General features: G+C 38.2%; 1 protein-coding gene across 1 annotated transcript in view; it reads left to right on the forward strand.

The window, feature by feature from the left end:
- ADAM12 (ADAM metallopeptidase domain 12) overlaps positions 1-23,150 on the forward strand; it is a gene marked incomplete at its 5' end in the record, with an annotated part of 181,815 nt that overhangs the window by 111,538 nt on the left and 47,127 nt on the right. The window contains 6 exons of the mRNA XM_082764323.1: positions 3,730-3,907; positions 8,683-8,748; positions 9,657-9,728; positions 10,737-10,906; positions 12,226-12,310; positions 17,716-17,864. Coding sequence (XP_082620449.1) covers positions 3,730-3,907; positions 8,683-8,748; positions 9,657-9,728; positions 10,737-10,906; positions 12,226-12,310; positions 17,716-17,864 — 720 coding nt within the window. The remainder of the gene's footprint in view (positions 1-3,729; positions 3,908-8,682; positions 8,749-9,656; positions 9,729-10,736; positions 10,907-12,225; positions 12,311-17,715; positions 17,865-23,150) is intronic.

The raw sequence follows: 23,150 nt of genomic DNA on the forward strand, positions 1-23,150 counted from the left end.
GTTCCTTGTGTCATTTTTGGCTGGGGTTTTTTAGTTTAATATACTGTCTGCCTTTTTTGAAAAACATTGTATTACTTAACATCAATGCCTCCTGAAAAAATGGAGAACTCGCCCCATCTTGGTCTTGGGGGAACATAGGCTGCCTCAGGAGCATGCGAGAACAATGTACAAGACAAATACACAGAAGCAGCATAGGAGTAACAGAGGCTTCTGTGAAACACCTGACAAAAAAGTGGGGGAAAAAAAAGCAAAAAAAAGCAATTATGGATTTATTTTATTTATATCAAATTTTCAGTAATGAAAGACTGGTAGGTGTTGTTCATCTGATCCTGCCACACCAAAAAAGAAACTGTCATTTTTGACCAGTTGCATTTTTAAGGTGCTGTGCTTGGCAGTGATCAATGGGGGAAAATGCAATTTTAGGAAAAGAAAATTAGTGAAAAACAGAGAGCTGGCCAAGATAATTCATATTTGATATTCATTATCTTATTACAGATGGTCACAAGCCAGGTGCAGATATCCTGTAGGCAGCACTCAAAGGATAAAGGTGCTTTAAATGAAATGTATACTTTCCTTTATGCTGAATCTGCAGATTTCTTTTTTAGCATGGGATTTTTTCATATGTAAAGGATGGCACTGTTCTTAAAGGCTCATGCTGTCCCTTGGGATGGGAGTTTCAGTGACAAGTTGAATAGGCTGCCCTAGCTCTCACATGCTCAGTAGAAAACAAAATTAATCACTCTGGTGTCTGTGTTCATTTGTCCATAACCCCTGCAGCAAAAGAAAATGAGAGGTAAAGGAGTTATTAGTTAGTTTAGGCAGTAGCTGGATGTACTAGAGGGTGTGCTGGAAATGTGACATTCAGGGTATTTTGGCTATGAACTCTTGAAACCAAGATGTAAAACCCAGTAAGTAAGCTTTATCTAGCAAAAAGATACTATCAAGTCTTGCCCACTTTAGTATAAATAATTAAAGAAAAAAATATATATATATTTTTTGAGCTTAGGTTTTAAGCAGGATGAAGTTTAATATTAAAAATAAAACCTACATGCTTATATGTTGTTTTGGAGTTGTTAGTAAAGGGAGATGGCCAGGCTGGCCCATTTCAAACAGTGACTAATGGACTTCAGCCTCCATCGCTGGTTCCAGCAGCTTCCAAAATAAAATGATTAATTACACAAGGGAGAGACAACCCTTACTTGATTATGCTGATTATAGAGTTGATGATTATTGGAGCAAAGAGGATATATTGTCAGAGCTTCCTAAATTCTTCAGGGAATAAGGCAGATCTGAAAATAATGCCTTAGAACTGTAGGGTGTAAGGTTACCAAATCACAGGGCAACCTGCTTGGAGGTCTCTCATATGTCAGTCATGCTATAGCATATCCTAGCTATAGCTACAAGGGTTGCTGTGATAAATCAGGCCTGATTTTCCAGCTATCATCCATCATACACAGCATGCCTTTGTGACTGGTATATTACACATCTTACCTGGTTTGCCAAGGGTCCTAAGGAAGCTGCAGATGGAGTATTAGAGACTGATTCTTGGTTCAGAAAAAAAGTGTGCTTTCGGTAAAGCACACTTCTTTCACTGGAGATATTTCTGTGAATGCTGTTGCACAGCTTTCGTATTACTGTGGATTGCCAGTCTTTCCCTCAGACTTCTAACTATTATAGTTCACAGTGAAATGGTCATTTGTTGGCTTGGCTGAACTGATGAGAAGGATGTTTTGCAAGAAATGGGCTGTCAGCTTGGAACTAAAGTTTCAGTTAATTGATTAGGAGTTTCTTCATCATATCTTTCTAAGTCTTGAATAGCTAGGGCAGCTTTTTCCAGATAATTTTATTTTTTATTTTTAAATCAGTCTTTATGGTGTCATTAACCTGTTCCTGGCTACTTTCTCTTTTTCTTCTTCTTTTTTTTTTTTTTTTTTTCTTAAAGCCTTCTGCAGAATTTTATGGAGACACATACTGGTCTCACAATGGTTGTAGTACCTCACCTTTGCTGTAGTACAGACAGAAATAAGAAGAGCAGATGCCTCCTATAAAGAAAAAGAAAAAAAAGGAAAAAAAAAAAAAAAAGGAAAGAAAAAAAAAGACAAACTAATAAAATGTAGCCAGCTATGAGCCAAAAATAATAGCTGTTTAGCAAAGTGTAGAGATAGTATAGAGCAATGTCTAGAGAGGAATTGAGGAAGAACACCTTGGCCAATTAAAAGTTTCATATGATTTTTCTGTAGATTGTAATGGTACTGCTGAAACTTTGCCAGTACTCAGGGATTTATGCCTTCCTAATTTAAAGACTTGGAAAAATCAGTAGTGCAGTGCACTATGCAGTGCATTTTCCAATTGATAAATACCTCACACACTATAAGAAAATGCTTATCCATAGTTAACAACAAACAAATGGGTTTTAAAAGGTCCATTACTTTGGTCACATAATTACCCAACAAAAATGGATATCCAGTTAAATGCAGAAATTATCTAGGACTCTCCTGTGTGGTGTGTGCTTGGGATATGACACTTGTATATTAGAAACTGAATGATAAATTCTTTTCTCTCACATTAATTTCTACCTGAGCCCTGTCTCTAAACCTAACCTGTGTCTTCTTACGGTATCATGCCATCTGGATATACAGCATAGCAGTCACTTACTCTGTGCTGCTTCCTCCAGCTGACTATTAATTCAAGTGGTATTTTTGGAAATCATCCTACTTTATGCCATATATTTCCAGAAATCTTATTCCCAGAATGAGCAGACCATGGACACCCATGCCACGCTATTGGTTCTTCTTGTGCTCAGCTGACAGAGCATCTCTGTAGCCTAATGCCAGCAGGAGGAACTGAACTTGTTTTACTGTAGCAGTTCAGAACAATCAAGCAGAACCCAGCACAAGAACCCAAGAACAGCTTCTATTTGGTCTGGAGTATACAGGCAGTGTATTTTTTGGTAAGGAGACAACACATGAAGCCTAGAATTGGCTATGTGTCCCAGAGTCTTCCACAGGTTTCTTGGAACAAGGTGTTGAATATCTTTCTAAACCCCTATTTCCTCTTTGCATACTGTAGCTGACAGTAATGTGACAGGAGTGCTTCCATTGTTAAAAAGTCTTTGAGATTCTCAGCAGATGATATTACAGGAAAATTATTATTTGGGGGAGTAAAATACATTAAACAGGAATCCACCAGTTAATATATCTGAGTTTCTTTTTACTGTCCCATGATGTAAAGCTTAATAATCCTTTTTGATACATCTTTCATCTGGCAGATGTGATGCTTGCACCAGCATTTGGTTTAAAAGGTATCTGCAGATCATAATGAATTCTTTTTCTCTGTACCTTTTCTTATAAAAGCATTTCACCACGCTTTTGTTCACTACTGTTTGCAACCGGTCCTCAGAAGCCCGCACATCATTACTCTAGTAAGCAATGGCAATGCATCACTGGGAGAATGGAAAACACATAAAATACAAATGTAATTTTGCTCTACAGCACAACACTTCAGAAGAGGAAAATTTTCTTTGAGCCATTCCTTCTTGTAAGGTGCAGTGTGCTGCAGTGACAAATATACAGCTTTGATGTTTCCTGCTCCACCCGGCCATGACATTGTAAATCAGCATTTTTCTTTTTCGTATTCCGTCATTATTAAAACGTGTTGTAACGTTGTTGAAGACAAACATAGATTCATTTTTGAAAGCCATGCATCTTACTCTGTTCTCTTGTGCTACAGGGGAATTATTGTATTTGCAAACAAAAGCTACATTCTGGAGCCAATAGAAGGTGCTACGACTGAACACAAGATCTACCGAGCAGAGAACTTGAAAATAGGTCCAGGATCTTGTGGCCACCAGTTGGATATCTCCACCATGAGGTCTCATGACACAACACACCATTCTCAAGCTGGCAGGGTAGGTGGATTATATAGTTTTACACTAAGTACCTTTCTGAAAGCATCTTCACAACCATAAATATTTGTTCCAGCCTCATTTCCTATATACCTACTGAGCAAACCACTAAACCATATAGTCATCTTGTGTTGATGATATGTACTTAAGAACATGCATAAATTTAATCATACACTTACATGATTTGTTAAAGCTTTATTGCTTTTTTTTTTTTGCTCTTGCATTGTATTTATACATTCTTTCTGGTAATGAGATGGCACAGAAGTTTGTGGTTTCAAATTATGGTGCTATATTTTGGTTCATGTATGATTATAGCAACAATTTATGAACCCATAAGAACGCTAAGCAAGGTCTGGAAAAGTTCTTGCCCACCCAAGATGGAAAAGAACATGATAGCTGTGATGCTTTGCAAATAGTGTTTTAAAACCTAAATGAACCTTTACGTTCTAGAAGGAAAGTATCTTATGCAGACAAAACAAATTCTCACCATATTATTTTACAGAAGTATTATTGTAATTGTTTTAATGTAAGAAGAAATGTCCTTAATGTGAAATGCATCTAGCTCATGGAAACTAGAAAATGAAATGAGCTGAAAACCAGGAAGAAGAAATACTACAATAACTTCATGTACATTTTGGAAGGGGATTGTAGAAAAGACTGTTTCAGGTGTTCAGAAATTCTACAATGTTACAAAGCTGGCCTCAAAATTTATTATCTGTCACATACTGGGGTTTATAGTTAGGTGTACTACTAAGCCTTCACATTGAGTTAATTGTTAAGGAGAGCAACCTAAATGGCATCACCAGATTTTATTTATGTAGTAGAATTAAATTATTTTATACTTCAGGAATATTAGGCATTATCTGTCCAAATTTCTTTTTGTCTAAATGAATATTGCATTAGCTATTACATCTACAACTTTATTGTCTTATATTTTTTCTCAGAATGTATGAACTCACTAAGGTTGAAAATATTAGCATTAGTCTGTGTAAGCTTTGTTTATACTTTCAGCTCAAACATTCTCTGTTAATGTTCCCTGACATCATATACATATATGTGACATGACTTTTCTGTTCTTTTTGGGAAACATGGCAGAACAAAGCCATGGCCTTCCAGTTTGTCCTTCTATAAATTCAACTCTACCAAAATGGGCTTCCTTTCAATGAAGCTTCAAATATAGGGTCCTACACTATGCCAGAGTGTTTCTGTAGATCCTACAACAACCTAAAAAAAAAAAATGTATTTTCAAATTATTTAATGTGAATAGGAAAGTTCTTTTCACATCTTTATTAAGGTTTGCCCCCAGATGTTTGGGACTTTGCAGAGGTAATCAGAGTAACACAAGGAAACTGAAATAAAAAGCATGTGTATAACTAGCTGATGCAATCAAAACAATTTTACAATTACCTTCATGGTTCTCACATTTTGTTGATGGCTTCAAATACATGTCAAATTTCACCTTAAATATCTGAAAGATATTCTTGCTGTGGTTCACTGGACGTAATTATAAAACCTGTCAACAACCACATCATAGAGTTAGGTAAAATACATATCATGAGTATGCTGGATACGCTTTTAATGTATGAATTCTGGAAGTTGTCAAATGTAATGTGTGGACTGAATTTTCACATTTCAATGTTGTCATCAACTAAGCAAACTGTCAGGACACACTGAATAAGAATGAACTGCAAAATATGGAGACACAAGGCTGCTTCAGATTACACTGGGTCAAAGAAGTAAGCACAAATCCAGCATCAGGTTTAGGGCATGATGAAAATTTTAGGTTTCTCGGCAGGTTTTGGGGGAGCTGCTTTTTTGCTCTTTTTTTTTTCTTTTTTTCTTTTTATTTCCCCCTGAACCTTCACTTCAGATACCTACACTAAATGCTTATTGAGCAGAGCCAAAATGTTTGATCAATGTATCACAAATTTAGACTAGTCTTTAGGTTAGATTTAAGTACAAATCAATGATGGAACAAACAATAAACTTAGCTTCCCAGATCCAAACAAGAAGTTTAATAAATCAAAGCAAATAACACAGCAGGTGTGTGTAGACACAGTTTTCCCTGTTAGAGCTGTGTCTCTATAAGTACTGGGTTATGTTACAAAGCAGGGGACCGTCAAATTGCAGCTAGGAGCATGTCTTCCAGTTGAGCTCCATTGAGACAGGACCCTACAGAAAGCAAGTCTAGTGTGTAAGGCAGTCCCTACAGTATGGCTTTTCTCTGTAGCCACACAAAATAGCCATTTGTGTGGTCCTGGTAAATCCCAGAACAGCTGTTTTGGGGAATTAGATCACAGAGAAGGAGAGAGGCTGCAACATTGTGCCGTGAATCTAAGCAATGCCAATTCCCAGGCAGGAGAGCACAGGGAATATATGGTGGCATAGGACAGCAGTTTTGCAGTAGGATCAGGTATGGAAGAAGCAGAGGAGCAGGACAGCAGTCAGCTGAACAAAGCGTATTGTCTCCCATTGTGAATATCTGTCATAGCTGTATTATTGACTCTTCATTTTAATTCTGAGTGATTCAATCAGTCAATGGATTGTGCATTGATGCAGTAGGCTGCAGAAACCAAGCTGAAAGAAGTGATAATTAGGTACATTTTATAAATAAATATCATATCCGAGGAATACACATAGCCTTTGGGCAAATCACAGGAAAGGATTCGTTATGCAAATCAGTCACCGGAGGCTTATATCATTATACCTTGGTAGTCAATTTCTCTCAGGCTAACTCTCTCCGGTCCAAACAGTTTTATTTTTGGTAAAAAATGAATGGCTTGCTGACTGGTGTAACAGAGCCTTCTTATATCTTTGCACCTGGATAATCATGTCTCATTTTTTTTTGCTTTTCATTTCGAAGAAGACTAGAGGCATCTTGGGGTATGTCTCTAATCAGGGATGCATAATAAATTTCAGGTTTATATTAGACATTCAGTGTCTGAGAGACCAATTCTGCCACAAACAAAACCCATATGGTCATTTGCCTTCCGTGGCATCTCACTCATGTCCAATATTTTGCAGAGAGGTGAATCAAGCTCTGCCTAAACCCTGCAGGTTCAGCTGAGCTCTGTAGAGATGTGGCAGGCCCTTTACACTGCACCTGCTGCCATTACAGAAGCAGCAGGAGCAGATGTGCTGGCTGCTGGTGTCTGTTTCCCATCCAGCACACCACCAGGCACTGCCAATGCCCTGTGTGGCAGAGGAGGCATGGGTACATGCACCAGGTCCATGCACACACCATTTCCCCATGATGGAGACTGTTGCCTCCAGCAGAGCCAAAGAAGATGACAGGGAGCTCCAGTACCAGGAGAAGGTGTAAGAATACCTACCCATGTTAATTTGCCAGAGCCCCCGATGAGTGTAATCCTGCAAAGTGTTTGTACCATTGATGCTTAGTTCATTAATGACAGCTTCTAGTGGTTTCACAGTTCAGAAATACCATCCAAGTGGAACTTAATATTTTTCAATTCCTGTAGTTTAAAGGTTGTGTCACACTATTAAATATGAGTTTCCTAGTGTTGGAAAGTTAGAGTTACCGAAGGTTAGTTACCTCTGGCACTTTCCTCTAAACATAATGTTTCTTGTAAAACATTCAAAATCATCAATCTGCAGATAACAAAGAGGAACACTTTGCTAATGTGAAGAAAACTTTGTGAAAGTTGGCTGGAAGGTGATGTCCAGTACTGACTTAGCTTCATAGGGGATTGCATAGTTTGCCTTGGAACACACTGTTTGCTTTTGAAAGCTTTAGTCATGTTTTAGGTTAAAGAGCACTAGTACAGTTTGAGACATCATAGTCATTAGTAGGTCATACAACTGCTTAAGGTCCTTAAGTTCTGGCACGAAGATCACACATACTGCTGGGACCTCTGTTCCCTAACTGTTTTATTCCAGAAACAAGGGAGGAATAATAGAATAGATGTTCAGCTGGTGTAAATCACAGAACTTCCACAGACTTTAATAGGTCACTTAAATTTAGGGCAGCAAATGAGCTGTCCTATGATTAATAGCCTTAAAAAATCATTTAATTTTTTTCAGTGATCCTTTTGGAGCTAAGCATTATGATTTTTTTGGACCTGCAATCAGAACTGCAAGTAACGCGACATGCATGAATACACAGATGCAAAATTAAATGTAGCCTATTTTTAAAGCATTATAGTTTGCTTTCCCAGACACTGACAGTTTATTTAGCTGTTTTTGTTTTGTTTTATTTTGTTTTTCTGTAGTTTTGTTCTCTTTTTTTTTCTTTTTTTTTCTTTTTTTTTTTTTTTTTCCTACACAGTTTATAAGTAGACCACTTGATTGATACTCAATATTCCTTTATTACTTTATCGTGCTTTACTTGATATCCCTCTACAACTCATTTTTCCTGGTTGCCCATTTGTCTGTTGCTTGAAATGTTTGCTAAAAGTTATCTTATCGTTTCTTTAAATGTACCTTGGAAATAGCAAAGGTCTTTCTGCTGGAGATGATATTCTCCTGCGAGGAAAGATAACTCAAACATTGCAGCTGCAGAAACCTGAAAGGTTGAGAGACACTGTGCAACACTTTCCTGGTTGCTGTGATCAAATCCTGGTTGTACACGTCTTTTTTTGCAAGCACCACATGGACATGAGGAGAAGGAATGCAATAAGAAATTGTACACCATGAAACCTTTGGAAGTATGAGATGTTGTATATCTCCTCTTGCAAAAACTTTGTTTAAATGAGGAAGAGCTGATTCCAAGGGTCACATTGAAACAACAACAACCAAACCTTTTTCATCTTCTTTGGCAGTACAAGAGGGAGACTCTGAAGACAACAAAGTACGTGGAGCTTGTTATTGTGGCAGATAATCGTGAGGTAAGAGACTTAAACATAAAAATATATGGGAAGCACAGGTGGGAAATGGGTTTCCACGGGATTGCAAGTAATGTGCTTCAGATAAAATATTGTAGTTTTCACAAGTAATGCTTCTAACCTAATTAAGGCTAAGCAATGGAAGGCACTATTAAGATAGATGACTGCTAGTCATTTGTAAATGTTTTTTGCAATATTTTGTAAGGAATTTGGCACTCATAGATAACTGGGATGTCTGGCAGTAATTCAAGACAAGGCAAATAAAAATTCACAGCCCAGGATTTCCTTGAGCTGGTTAAACCATTGCATTTCCTGCCTGCCCTTGGTGTGATTGTCACTGTTCAGAAGATGCTGTAGGATCCTGCATTTCCTTCTGAAGCAGTACTGTACCATCACATTGCACAAAGCCTTTCTGACAGTTTGGAAGCAGAGCTTCAAAAAAGGAACCAGGACAGGCTGTACAGATGTGTTCCAGTGAGCTGAATGGCAACCAAAGATGAGAAGGCTTGCTTTGAAATATTTTGCTACTTACATTTTCGTTTGTTTAAAAAGATGATGGTCTTTCACTCTCCTTGAACACAGCTCATTAGGGAATAACAATCACTCTGCTGCCAAAATAGCTAACAGAAGAGCCCTTTCTTTTTCACAAAACCTCAGTCCTAGAAAGCTTGCTATGTAAGACTTAGGGATTTTAAAATCTTTCTATGAAGAACAAAATCCTCTCCCATAGCCTGTGTTTATTCTGAGGCAGATATCAGTTCCATGAAAGCCAGGAGAAATCTGCCGTTGTCCTTTGCTTGCTCCCTGTAATCCCCAAACATCACTGACAGTGCCATCAAGAGTAAGGTGGATGCTGGGGAGAAAAGCTGCTGTATTTGTGCTGCTAGTACATTGATCCTTTATTTTCTAAGTTTCAGAGACAAGGCAAGGATGTGGAAAAAATTAAGCAGAGGCTGATAGAAATTGCAAACTATGTTGATAAGGTAAGAACATGAGGATTATTCCACTTTTTCAGAAATTACTGCACATTCTGAAGGACATTGCTGTGAGATTTATGTCTGTCTTATTAGTATAAATTAAGAAAGCTTTTAAAGCTTAAATTTGTACCTCTATGAAAAGAAAAAGAGCTCGACTCAGATTTACTGGTAAGAGCAAGTCATGTTTCTAGTATTTCCTTCCATACTACATGCCCACACTCCCAGTGTGCCCACCACACTCAGACCATCTCCTTACACAGCCAGCTGATGCCGTGCAGGTGCAAAACATGCAGCTGAGAACCTGCCCTCTGTCAATGGTTCACTGCCTGCCATCAGCCCATCAATAACAGCAACGTGTGTTTCCTGCTGCCTCATTTGAGTGAACACACCTGCTGCTTTCCTAATGCCCCAGTATCTCAGGGCAAGGTTTCTCTCCAACCAGTAAAAGCAAAATAATAATAATAATAATAATTAAAAAAAAAAATATTTTAGATGTGTTGCATGGCCAGAAAAATTAGGAATGTTGTACTCAAATTATAGCTAAGGGAGTCTAATTTATCTGAGAACTTATCAAGTGATGCTTCAAGGACAGTAACTCAAGGAGAAGCGATTGTGATTAAAAACAAGCTGCTGAAGGTACCTCCACCTCTTCTGTAATTGTCTTGCTGACTTATTACTGGAAGACAGGCATTTATATGTTACCTGCTCAAAATTAATTTTGCATGTTACAATATATTTATGTTTCATGCTTAATTTATGCTCAACAAATGGCAGTGTTATCCAAATGGCTGTAATGCATATAAACAAGACAAAGATCTAGTATATGCTTTTCTCAGACTGTCAGCCAAATCCAGACTTGATCAATTCCTGAGTCCTTCTTCACATTACTCTTACCTTAGAATTGTTATCTCTGCATCATCAGTAACACTGTGCCTGCTCCCCCCTCACAGCAACTGTGTGATAATAGAGTAGCCAACAGCTCTATAATTGTTTTTGTTTCTGTTTTCTCATTAGTTCTACAGGCCACTGAATATTCGAGTAGCCCTGGTTGGAGTGGAGGTGTGGAACGACATGGATAAGTGCTCCATTTCTCAAGATCCTTTCACCAGCCTCCATGAGTTTCTAGACTGGAGAAAGCTAAAACTACTACCTCGTAAACCCCATGACAATGCACAGCTAATAAGGTAGAGTTGATGCCAAATCTAATATTGGCTGGTATTTCAGTGATGTGAGAGTAGCTGTACTGTATTCTTCTTCGGTTGTCTAAACTGTTGGGATGACTATCTGTGATCCTGAGGGTTTGTCTTTCCCCTCCACAAACACAGAAGTGCTTTTCATGGCCCTACAGCAGATGCTCCAGATAAATTTCCTTTAACAGCTCTGCAATAGCTGTTACTTGTAGGCATTTCCTGAATACAACATGCATGGAAATCTAGATGTATAATAAGCCAATAAGGACTTTGGGCATGAATTTGCAGCCGGTTTAAGGTGGTCTCAATCTAAGCTGTTATTGAAAAAGGCAGTCCTGCCTTCTCCCTTAAAGTAGAGCTGAGGCGGTATTATTGTCAAGCAGATAGTGATATTCTAAGGTCAGGTTGGACAAGACTTTGAACAACTTGATCTGGTGGAAGGTGTCCCTGCCCATGGCAGTGGTTGGACTAGGTGATCTTTAAGGTCCTTTCCATGCCAAACCATTCTGTTTTTATGATCTGAATCCTGCTCATTCATAGAAAGACATCAATAAAATTAAAAATGCGGTCTCAATCAGAAAATTAATTTGAATTTGTGACTTACAATTTAAATTATATACATCATTTACCTTGCTGCTGTTTCCTAGATTGAACTTAGTAAAAATGCTCAAATCAAAAGCAGTCTAAAAAAAAAAAAGAAAAAAAAAAATAGCACCTCTTTCTTGATCCAGGTATTGTTTTGATCAACCATACTATAGACAAAAACAGACCACATGTCTTAGTAATTAAAAGGAGCTCACTTTATTCATTGCATAGATATTCTGACACTATCTGTGGGGGAATAGAGTGAGTCACTCTAAACTGTCACAAAGTATTTTATTATATGTTTTAATACTTTGTTTAGAATGATTAAATTCTATGTTTTGTATTGCAACAAGTAGCACATAAGCTTACATTAAAATAAGCCTTCCTTGAGCTAGAGACAGTATTTTTCTGTTTGCATTTCTATTCCCAACATCAATCAGGAGAAAAAGAAAGGAAGAAGGGGTCTTGTTACAGCAGTAAATCCAAAGGATGGTGATCAAATGGATCTTTCTCAGAGCAGGGTTGCTGTCATTGTCAGTTTGGCAAGTTGGCATGACTAATCTGTGCTTTTCATTGTTTTCAACCTGCAAATGTCTGGAGCTGACACATTTGAAACAGGATCTTTGTTTGAGACTGGCAGAAACACAAGACTGAAAATAATAAGGGCGGTATCTTGGCACCGAATGTTGATTCTGGGATTCTTCTTTTCCTTTTTCGCCCTCCTGCAGCGGGGTGTACTTCCAAGGGACTACCATTGGCATGGCGCCCATAATGAGCATGTGCACTGCAGAGCAGTCTGGAGGGGTCGTCATGGTAAGTGGTAAAAGCACAGTGCTGGAAACTGGCCCAAGTGGTGCAACATGATCTCACGTGTTGTAGTGCTGTATTCTGTACCAGCACATCAGCCCCTTTTGTCCCATTTTCAGTCTGAATTATCTATATCTACAGGCAGCTTGCATGTAAAGTTTTTAACTCATAGTTTCCATACTGAAAAAAAAAAATAATAATAAATATATATATATATAGTATTAAAATATAGCATGACCTCTTTGCAAGAATCTTCTGCTCCTACTGATCATTAAATCAGGTGAAGAGGTGCTATGAAGGATGAGAACCAGAAGATGTATTTGTTATGCACCTGAGTATACTAGCGTTACAGGCAACAACAGTCTACCCTGAATCTTTCATTATATCGATTTTATTCTGGATTTACAGAGTTCCCTGTGTAAGACCTTGCTTTCCATCTTTGTAGCACAGTGGTTTTGTTACATTGCCAGACAACAAGCACAAACAATGGCAGCATTTATTCTACCTGAATGTCTCTCAGAGAATATTGCTAGTAGTGCTGTTGCTCAATGCTACATGTAATGAACAAACAAATAAACATTTTAGTCAATTTCTGCTACTAACTCTGGAATACTTTCATTTAGAAAAAAAAAAAAAATAATAATTTTGAACAGTGTTTTTTAAGGGTGAGTGAAAGCAGTTTTGAATTAACTAAGCTTTTCAATTCAAGTACTTTAAATAAAATTAGATGTGGACTCCAAGAACTTGCAGGCTACTAAGAGGCTCAGCTGGTGGCCTTAGAGCTCAGCTCCAGAGCAGAAAGTAATGAAGCCCTACAAACCTCATAAATTTTGTCTACTTCTGAGTTCAGCTTGGAAGTGCTGAAAGCCCTTATTTTTTCTATGGTTTTGTCTAGGCTTTCCCCACATTAGCTGATCCAGCCATTCTCTCCAGCTCTGCTGGATGCCTCAGTTACACATCCCTATGTAAACAAGGTGGGAGTTGAGAAATGCACATTGCTCTCAGAGTTTGCATGGTCCCAAACCTCCCAGTTCTTTGAAGCATCATGGAGCCAACCTGGAGCCCAAGACACTAAGGTTTTTGCCTCAAGATTAAGTGGAGTAGTCCCAGAGATACAGTCCCTTGAAGCCCCTGCATTTTTTGCTTCTCAGTGAACGTGGAAGCTGAGGTTGGTCCACACGCAATGCAGGGCTCCTTTGTGGTCTCTGGGACAAGTAGGCAAGAAGCCAAGCTGAGGCAATTTATGCATTCATGAAAGATGATGTATTGATGATCTAGACTGGGAGGATTTATGAGGTGAGTGGGAAAGATGAAGAGTAGGTAAGAGTGGGAAAGAACAATCAAATAAGTTGGAGAAAGTCATCAAAATTGTAGAAAAGACATAGGCTTAAGTCTCTTGGCAGCTTTAGAAGCTGAGTCTCTAGTCAGTGTTTGTTACAGCTTCTTGCTGGGTACCTGGGGGCTAGATACAAAAGAAAAAGGAGGCAAAGAGGAAGGAAAAGCTGGGGGAGCCTCCAGATGCACTTCCAAATCTTGGCAAAGGCATAGATGAGTCAACCAGCCCCATTTTATCCATTCCTCCCTCAGGGTAGCAGTCACTGCTTCGGCTTTATCTGCAGAGATGCTCTTAATGATGCCCTTAATGATGACTTGTTTGGTCTTTTAATTTATAGCATAAACTTTAAGATATGCTACAGTATTTTTCTGCAAAGCCAGTCCTCCTCACTGTGGAAACTGGTGTTTTAAGCAGAAACAACAGAAACAGCAAAATCATTCCAATAACAAGAAAACAAGAATCAGCATTTCTTTAAAGTATTCTCAGGGCTCTGACAGAGAACAGACTGATTTATATGTCCAGGAGAAACCCGGTGTCTGCAGAGAAATTGTAGCCAGGCCACAGCTTCAGTTGTTCAGGGGAGTGTGTTGTTTCCCGGAGATTCCCACCCTAGTGAATTGAAACTTCTGAGGTGCAAATTAATCCGATGCTTGCACATCATAACTAGAGATGTTTTCCTTCTTCAGGCAAATCCTCAAAAGGCAGCCAAATCCAAACAAGCAAACACTCCCTCCAAAACCTGGAAGGGCAGCTGTCCAAGCTTTCCCCCCAGATTAGCAGAAGCTAATTCATGTATATCCAGAAAAGTCTTGATACCTACCAATACATACAGACAAAAATTTTAAGTCTGCAAGATGTGCAAATGAAATAGTGAATAACTTTTAACCTGGGAGGCTTTGGTGCTCAAACATCTCAACACTGAGCTACTGAACATTTACTTGTTGTTATCATTTCACCAGCCTCTTACCCATCCCTCTCCAAACACCCAACCCCAGAGAGTTCCTCACTTTGAAAACTGTTCTAAAGAGTTCTGAAGGAATAAACAATGGAATAAGTGCATGAGAAATAGCTTCTGAATGTAAATCTGGAAAGAGTTGACTGTGTGTGATCTGATTTTCCTGACTGTTTTGCAGTTACCCACACCTATTATACGATCTAAATTCCCCTGTCTGAGACCCTGCCTCTCTCTATTTTCTGTAGGGCTGAATTCTCTCGGCGATAGGTGATCCCCTCTTTCACACTATTTAACAGAAACTCAGGGTGGGAAGAGTGCACATCTGAGTACGAGACAGTTTAGGTGCATCAGGAGTATTATCATTTTATTTCACTGTGATGGTTCTGTTGTGTTTTTTACAGACCAAACATATTTTGACATTAAAACAAGCCTTTGACATATGCTTCAGTCTTCGTTCTGTTGTTTCTAAACAAATTCATGGATTTAAAATTAAGATGTCACTGAGTTGCAGTAACATAACATAGAGTTTTCTTTCATGTCAAATTTCTATTGTCTTTAGTGGGAATTTAGGTTAAGCAACAGCTGTGGTACAGGGGCACTTCACTTTTCAATGAATAGCTTACATGAAATAAAAGAATATTTCAGAAAACTTGCACTTTTACAACTGAGTGAACCTACTTGGGAAGTACCAGTGTCAGGTCATCTAGCTGTAGGTGACAGACTTTATTATTGAGGTTTGAACTGAATCCCAGTGGAATGAAGCAGAGTTCAACTGAAAGCAGCTGCATCTTTTGTGCAACAGCTTATAATGTCTTAACAGTAGTTGGTTGCTTATTCAGTGGTTGTGAAACTGTTTGGTAATGACTTTTACTACTTAAGTTAGCTTTAAAAGACCTTGGTGGAATAAATCAGTCACATTGCTATTCATTTCTTAAGTACTTGGGAAACTTAAATGGTCTCAGTATCAAATGGGACATGTCACTGTTTGTTTTGATAATCTTCATTTATGCTGTTTTCAAATAACCTCTGTTGCTGAGACATCACATTCCTTGTTTTAAAAATCCTCTCTAGAAACTGATAAAATTGCATTCCAAGTGGATCTGAGCAAGTAATGAGAACCGCATGGGCTGTAATAAATTGTTTGCCTATTCAAGACCCAAATTACATTTCAGATCATTTGTTGCTCTAGTTCTGGAGTGGACTGTGTGAACTCTTCCTTTTATTTTTAATTGCCAATATTGGAGACACTTAAATGAACAAAATCCCTTTGCAGTAAGCAGAAAAGAAACTGGCAAATTGAAGAAAAATTGAGCTCAGTTTGTTGTCTGTGTAGGTGGTTCAAAACTCAGAGGAATTTCTGAGTCTGGACAACACTGCACTAATTTTAAGGCTTTGCTACAGTGCTTTGCTGGTAAATTATGTGGAATTATATCAGTGTTTTCATAATCTTTGGTCCTCAGTTTTTTTCCAGTTGAGTGAGGGGTTGTGTTCCTTTTAGGACTTCAGATTCAATTTCACTGAATACGCTAAATATTTCATAAATTACTGTAAGTACAAAGATAAATCAATATGTATGTGACTTGTATCTAGGTAAGACATCTCCACACGTGGGCTTTGTGCAACAGTATGTATATTCTTGGTTATTACAGATTATTTTGCTGCATATGTTTACTTTGTTTTTTCTTTTACTAGGACAGGTTATACAGATTCTTTCTTCAGATATCTTAACATATAACTGCAAACAAATTGGCTTTTATGTTAGTCACAGTATTTTGATATCAAAATTTTAATATTCCGGTCAAAACAAAACAAAACAAAACACACACACACACACAAAAAAAAAAAAAAAAAAAAAAAAAAAAGAGATCCTTTGTTAAAAGTTAAAATTATTTAATGCAGAAGGGATTTTTTTTTTTTTTTCAGAATTTGATGATCTCTTTTTGATTTTGTTTTCTATTTAAGAATTGATTTACAAAAAATATTAGTTCAGACAGATGAAAGAAGAAACTTTTAAATCTACTCCAAGACATGTATTAAGGGCTTCATTTATATATAGTTGATGTCTGAGACACTTTTACCTTTCACTTCTTTTTAGTCTGAAGATTGGCTTAGATGATACTAAAAGAGTTATTTAAGCTGAATATATTCATATATGCTTTTAGAGCAGGCAGCTGTACATAGTAATTCCATTTACTGAGTGATAAATAGTAGATCATGCATTTATATTACATGTTTATGCCTTTGGGGAAAGCTTTTATATGAGCACAATGGATATTTTTTCCCTCAAGGAAAGTGATCGATGTAGAAAGGTCTCTGACTTGTGGTTAGGCCAAAACATCAGTCCAATCAGTAGCCTATAATCAGACCATGCAGTGAATTTCTTAGAAGTAGTTGTCCAAAAAAAAAGAAACCAGAATTTCAACACAGATTAATGTTAATATTTCAATTTTGACACTCGCAGCATTTAGAATATTCATAGGTGTTAAGTAGAGGCCACTGAAGTTTTCATCTTACTTTGTCCTTTCATTTTTAAAAGAAGGTTTTCAAAGGTCACTTTTTTTTTTTTTTTTTTTTTTTCCTACAGGGTTTATGGATTGTTCTTCAAATTTCTGATATTAAAAAAACAATCTGATGAAGATTAAATAGGTCCAGTAAATCTCTTGCTGCATTTTTAGTTTACCTCCTGACATGAAGGATCTTCTTGTTTCTCCCCATCACACTCATCCTATCCCATAAATCCTTATCCTTTCCATTGCTTCCCATTTGGGTTATTGTTTTCTGCCACTGCCATGTCTTGGGAGCTACTGAACACGGAAATTTTAGGCCCTCAGTAAAGAGATGGCTCGAAAGAGATGGTTCAAAGCTGCCCTATGGTCTCAAATGTCTGGGGAAAATGGGTGGCCAGAACTGATAGGCTGCTCTGAAATTCCCAGTCTGCACCTGGTACATGTGAATTAAATTGTGTGCATTTAACAATAGTGTTACTACAGCTGGTAAGCTCATAAAGCATTTTGAAGAATGAACAATTGGACCTTAAAAAGGAAATGTGCATTTTTAATGTTTCCTTACCTTGACTTTGCAATTTTATTTTATTTTTTTTATTATTATTATTTGTTTAAGGATCATTCAGAAAACCCTCTAGGTGCAGCAGTCACCCTAGCTCATGAACTGGGCCACAATTTTGGAATGAATCACGATACGTTGGAGAGGGGCTGCAACTGCAAAGCATCTACAGAGAAAGGGGGTTGCATCATGAATCCCTCTACTGGGTAAGTGCAAGCGTGAGCACTGGTATCTTGCAGTTATAGTGGAAAATTTTCAGGTTTTGTTTTCTGTCTGAGGTACTTTTAAATGAAAAAAAGAAAAACTTTCCAAGACCTGTCAAATCTCCTTGCAGTTATCCCCCTCAAGCTGAAACAATTATACTTCTTATCAGTATAAAACATGTACCATTGTACTTTTCCATTTCCTTGTTACCAGTGTGAGAGACAAAAACGCCATAAGCAGGTGGTTAAGTTTTTTTAAAAACCAAACTGCATTGCAAGTGATGAATCAGAATATCCTCCTTGCTCATCTTGCCAACTGAGCATCACAGTCATAATAGGAAATGAGCAATGTCCCAAGGCCAAGACTAAGATGATTGTGTAGGAAATAAAGTAATGCAGGAAATATATTATTATTAGACTCTCTGTAAAGCCTTTGTCTTGCACAGAGAAGGTTTTTAGTTTTGCACAAACTTTTGCATTTCTCTGTCTGTTGTAAGTGTGTAGCAGTGTTAACCTGTGAGCAAATTGGGTCTGTCAGCTTAGTGGGGTTAGGCCTGTTCAGTGGCCAGAGCAAGATCTTCAAAGGAAAGACAGAAAGCACCATGGAAAATAAAGCCAGTGAATCTGTGGCTGATCATCTCTGAGTCAGTGCTCTGCTGATGATAAAGGCTTATATGTCAACAGAGAAGCCTGGTGGTTTAGTAGACATGAAAAGCACAGGCACTGTGAGCAGGGTAACTAGTTACAGCTTGCATCTCTGCATTTTAAATGCTATTAGAAACTTAATTATATAATGAAAGAGTTCTCCATGTCCAGATTCAGACAAGAACCAATGGCATGAAATTGAAGTAAGAGAGATGAGGTTTACCAAAGCTTTCTGATGGAAAAGTGGCATGTTGGACTAGTTAGCCTGCAGAAATGTGACTGTCTGACTGGAATCTGGTAGGAACCAGTCAGACAAATATGCAGCATCTTGTAGGTACAGCTGGATTTGCCTTGGGGTGAGCAAATGGTCTAGATGATCTTCTGATGTGTCTTCCAGCTCCAGCACTCCCTGTGTGTGCTTAAACTTCATATGTTGCTTGAAAACCTCTTCTGGGATATTTGATCAGGTCAGCCTCTGATTGCTCTGAGGCTGCATGTTTCTGGGAAAGGAGGGGAGCAATATGGGAGAGGGCAGGGAGTGTTGGGCAGGATTGCTCCCTGCTGGTCAGCCAAACAGCAGCTTTGGCACTTCTTCAAAGGCAAGCTGTCACCCTCCTTCAAGGCAGAAAAAGAGATTCTGGCCAGAGGCCAAGCACAGCAAGTTGAGACAAACAATGAAAAGAGAGTTGTGTGCTTGGAGGACAATAAGAGTGGTTCTACAGTTTGGAAGAGAAAAATAGCCAGCCTCTTCTAAAACAATAGGTAGTAAATATCCCTACGGAATTGCATTCTGCAGTACATCAGGGCTATTAAACACACTGTGAAAACAAACTGAAGTTGGAAACAAGGCTCTGAAGTGATGTGATGTGATACCTGGTATGCAGTGGGCAGACAAGTCTGGGCTCTGAGCTCCTGAAAGATGCATTCAAGCCTTAGTCATCTCAGCTGAACTACAGGTTGGGCATCCAGTTACTCCGCGTTTGGAAATAAATACAGGAGATGCAGTCAGGAAATAAATTTCTAGATACTCTGGTTTCATAACAGGAAGATATCTCTAATATGAACCTAGCTAGCTTGTCTCTGGTCCCGCCTTCTGAACCACAGTCCTGTGAGATTATCTGGAGGTGTCCTCATCTGCTTGGTGTGCCAGTCCAGTCGCTTGGCTCTGGGTATGGACAGAGTAAGGTTGTACCTGATCAGCCTAATCTTCACATATGAGTCCGAGAAACACAGCTTGCTTTATGCCAGGGTTTCAATAGCACCATTGCAGGTTAAAGCACCATATATATTATAGGTTAAAGGCCATACTGCCTTAGCAATGCCCTGCCCAACACCAGACCATAGGTCTGACAGCTTTGGGAGGGGGTTAGCAGGTGCACTTCATTCAGCTTTGTCATGTTGTCTTTGGATTTTGACCAAATTTTGTCTACATCTTATGCCTAAAGAAGAGTTGAGGCATTCACAGAAGAGAGTAGGCTGGTTTGTTTGCAGTGACTATTGATTTATAAATGGAAATTTTAACATTGGGTTTGTAGCCTTAGGCTTTACCTTCATGCTGTGCTGTCAATCTGTAATAAGTATTCCAGGAGAATGCTTTACGCCCTAAGCCAAACTATGTTTTACCAATTTAAAATTAACACTTTAAATATTTACCCAACAACTGACCAATGGTAGTATTTCTCTGAGCACCATTACTCAAGAATCACTGAAGAATTTTCAGCTCTGGAAGCGTCAGTTAAGAGAAGGCCAAATTAATATCCCCTGCCTGAAAAACATTCTCAGAATAAGAAGAACATCAAAACAAAGAACATCTCAGGGAAGCTAAATACATATGGAGAGACAGCTTGCTCTCTCTGTATACTCTTTGGCATTCTGTGCCCTTCTAATTTCTGTTGGTTTAAGCTAGAGTTAATAAGTGCAAGAAAAGGGAAAAGAAATCCTTGGGCTGAAGCTAGGGTAAAAAGTATGAGCCCCTGAGAAGTCCTTATCTGATATCTAAAAAGAATAAAAAATATCTGGGTTATAACAGAAATGCCTCTGCAAACTTGACTTTGTAGTCATTTGTTTGGTTCTGCAGCAAAAAGGAATGTTTGAAGGCTTTTTACTTAAAAGTGATTTCATTAATTATTGCCATCTTCTTTCAGTTCTTGTGTTTCAGCCTTTGAAGAGGTTAGCATTAAAAAGTCATCTTGGAAATTACTTCTTGGTGGAAAAAAATCTCAAGGGATCAGTGTGGAATTTAAACTCTGTTGGATCTATCCTTTAATGAGCTTCCTATAGCTTTCACTCTTAAAAGATACCAGCAAGATGTGTACCATTTTGTGTGAGCAACAAATGCCTTAAAGACCTGCTACTTTAGCAAAATATATTTTGTATAAATGGAATTAAGCATATAAAACCAAAACCAGAATTTACGGCACTCTAGATTTTTTTGAGATCACAATACCTACAATGGAAATCACATAAATCCCATTGCAGAAGTTTCTGATTTTGCTGTTGTTATTGTTGTAAAAATAGTATCAAGAAGGAAATATTTAATACTAACACATTGTTCCCATTTTATGCATATGTTTTAATCACACCTTTTCATTTCTTTTAATTGTTTTGACTATAAACTGTTTCAAGTGATAAAGAAGGCAATAAGGAGTCTCAAAGAGATTTGCAAATCTTTTTACTGAGATGGCTGTATCTGAAAACAAAGGGACTAAGCTGAATCAGCAAGGCCATTTCAGTATTCCACTTGTTTTCCAAGTATCTCCCTAAATTTTCCACTCTTAGGACTGCAAATATTCTTCCTGACAGCTAGATAAAACCAGAAGAGTTATAGTGAAACCCAAGGCATTACTCTAGATATATATAATCACAACTAAACACAGAATTTATCACAATCTGTGGAGAAAAATTATGCCAGTTAACAGGGCTTGTTTCTTTAATAATTTTGGGAATGTGCTCCTTCATCAAAATTATGCACAGTTATCTCCATGGTTGTTGAAACAACGTGAGTTCCCTCAAATTAGTTGGATGCTTAAGAGATCATAAATGCTTGAAATTTCTAGCCAGCCTTAAGGGGAGTAATACCTTTTTAGATAGCTTTCTTTTAGTTCAGTAAACCCAAGGGCTTATATTTCATCTCACCCATGTGTCTATATCCTTACCAATAACATGCTCTTCTGATTTATATATGGGGGACTTATACAGCTCACTCGTCTTTGGGGCAGTTGAGCATACTACACATTCCTTACCACTAACAGAAAGTATTCCTTGACTTTCCATGTTTTTCACCTTGTTTAGGTGTTAATGAGAGCACAGGAATCCACAAAGGACACAAAGTCTCATCAAGCACATTCAGGTGCTTGATCCTCCTGTGGTTTCCATCCCTCTCCAGAGCCCCATGACTTGCCATGAAGACAGATTCTTTCTTTGTCATCTCATGGTTTTGTCTTGCTCTTACCAGGATCAGGAGAATTCTTGTTGCTGTTTCATCTCAGCCAAAAGTAACTGACATGCCAGGAAGGCTACTAGGATAGAGAAGTTCAATTCATCTCTCCTTGCACTTCCATAAGTCAGAAGCAGTTTTTCACCATACCAATAGAAGAGAGGATGACTGGATAAGGACTGCTCTGCAGTCTCTCCTCCAGTTCCCTTTGCATCTGGCTAGGGGAAAGACATTCCCTTGAACTCTAGGATCAAGCAACAGCACTTTGTGTCCAGTCTTCTTGTCCAGCACATCAAGCACAGCCCGGCAGCAGGCCATGCAAGTCTACTTTGATTCTTGTTTCTACCTTGGCCATATAATGATTCTCTTCAAAGACTGTGATGAAGAGACTAAATAAATGCAAAATAATTAAAAATAACAAATCCTTAAGAAAAAAAAATAAATAAATTATACTGTAAGCACTATTGTTTCAAGATGTGGATTCAAGGGGTATAAGTTTGTGCTCTTCTGGAACTGCAAAACCTGATGTGTTGAGAGAAGGCTTGGCCTTTGCTATCTGCCTGACAGACAATTGAATGAAAAACTCTCTCTTCATAAACTTTTGTTTTAATCTAAATTCCTCGGGAGTCCTGTTTTTCGTTGCCTTGTCCCAGGCTGTGTGCTGGTTTGTATCCCTGCAATGACATGTAGCATTAGGGACGGGAAGCCACTCGGTGCCACGCGGGAAGGTCTGCGCCAGCAACGTAAACAAGGAAGCAGCTTCTCTGTAAGGACTTCTGTGCACAACAACTCCACTTTGTCATGTTACTTTTAGTGTGATGTTCCTTTTGAAAAGTCAAAGAATGAATTGAATCCCTCTATGCCTGGCCTTTTTTTTTTTTTTTCTCTTATCTTGGATCTTGTGTTACCATTTCCATTTTCACAGCTAGAATTTAACGTCAGTATATCTTTTTGATTTGGTCAGGTTTTAAATTCAATTTGCTCAGATAAATATGACTGCATTTGTTACAGGGAAGTGGAGCTTGAACTGTGAATTTGTAGTGGTGGAAATGCCTGTGATTTGCCTAGGCTGCAGGATAGCTTGGGGCTCTACTGGAGCCTGGGGACCAAGTTTTTGTATAGTGATCATAAGTGAAGGAAAAGGAGAAATGAAATTGAAACCAATTCTTCAACCTCCCAGCTACTGATCATCATTTCACAGGATTTTT

This window comes from Aythya marila (assembly GCF_965140915.1).
Source record: "Aythya marila genome assembly, chromosome: 7".
Taxonomy (NCBI): Eukaryota; Metazoa; Chordata; class Aves; order Anseriformes; family Anatidae; genus Aythya; species Aythya marila.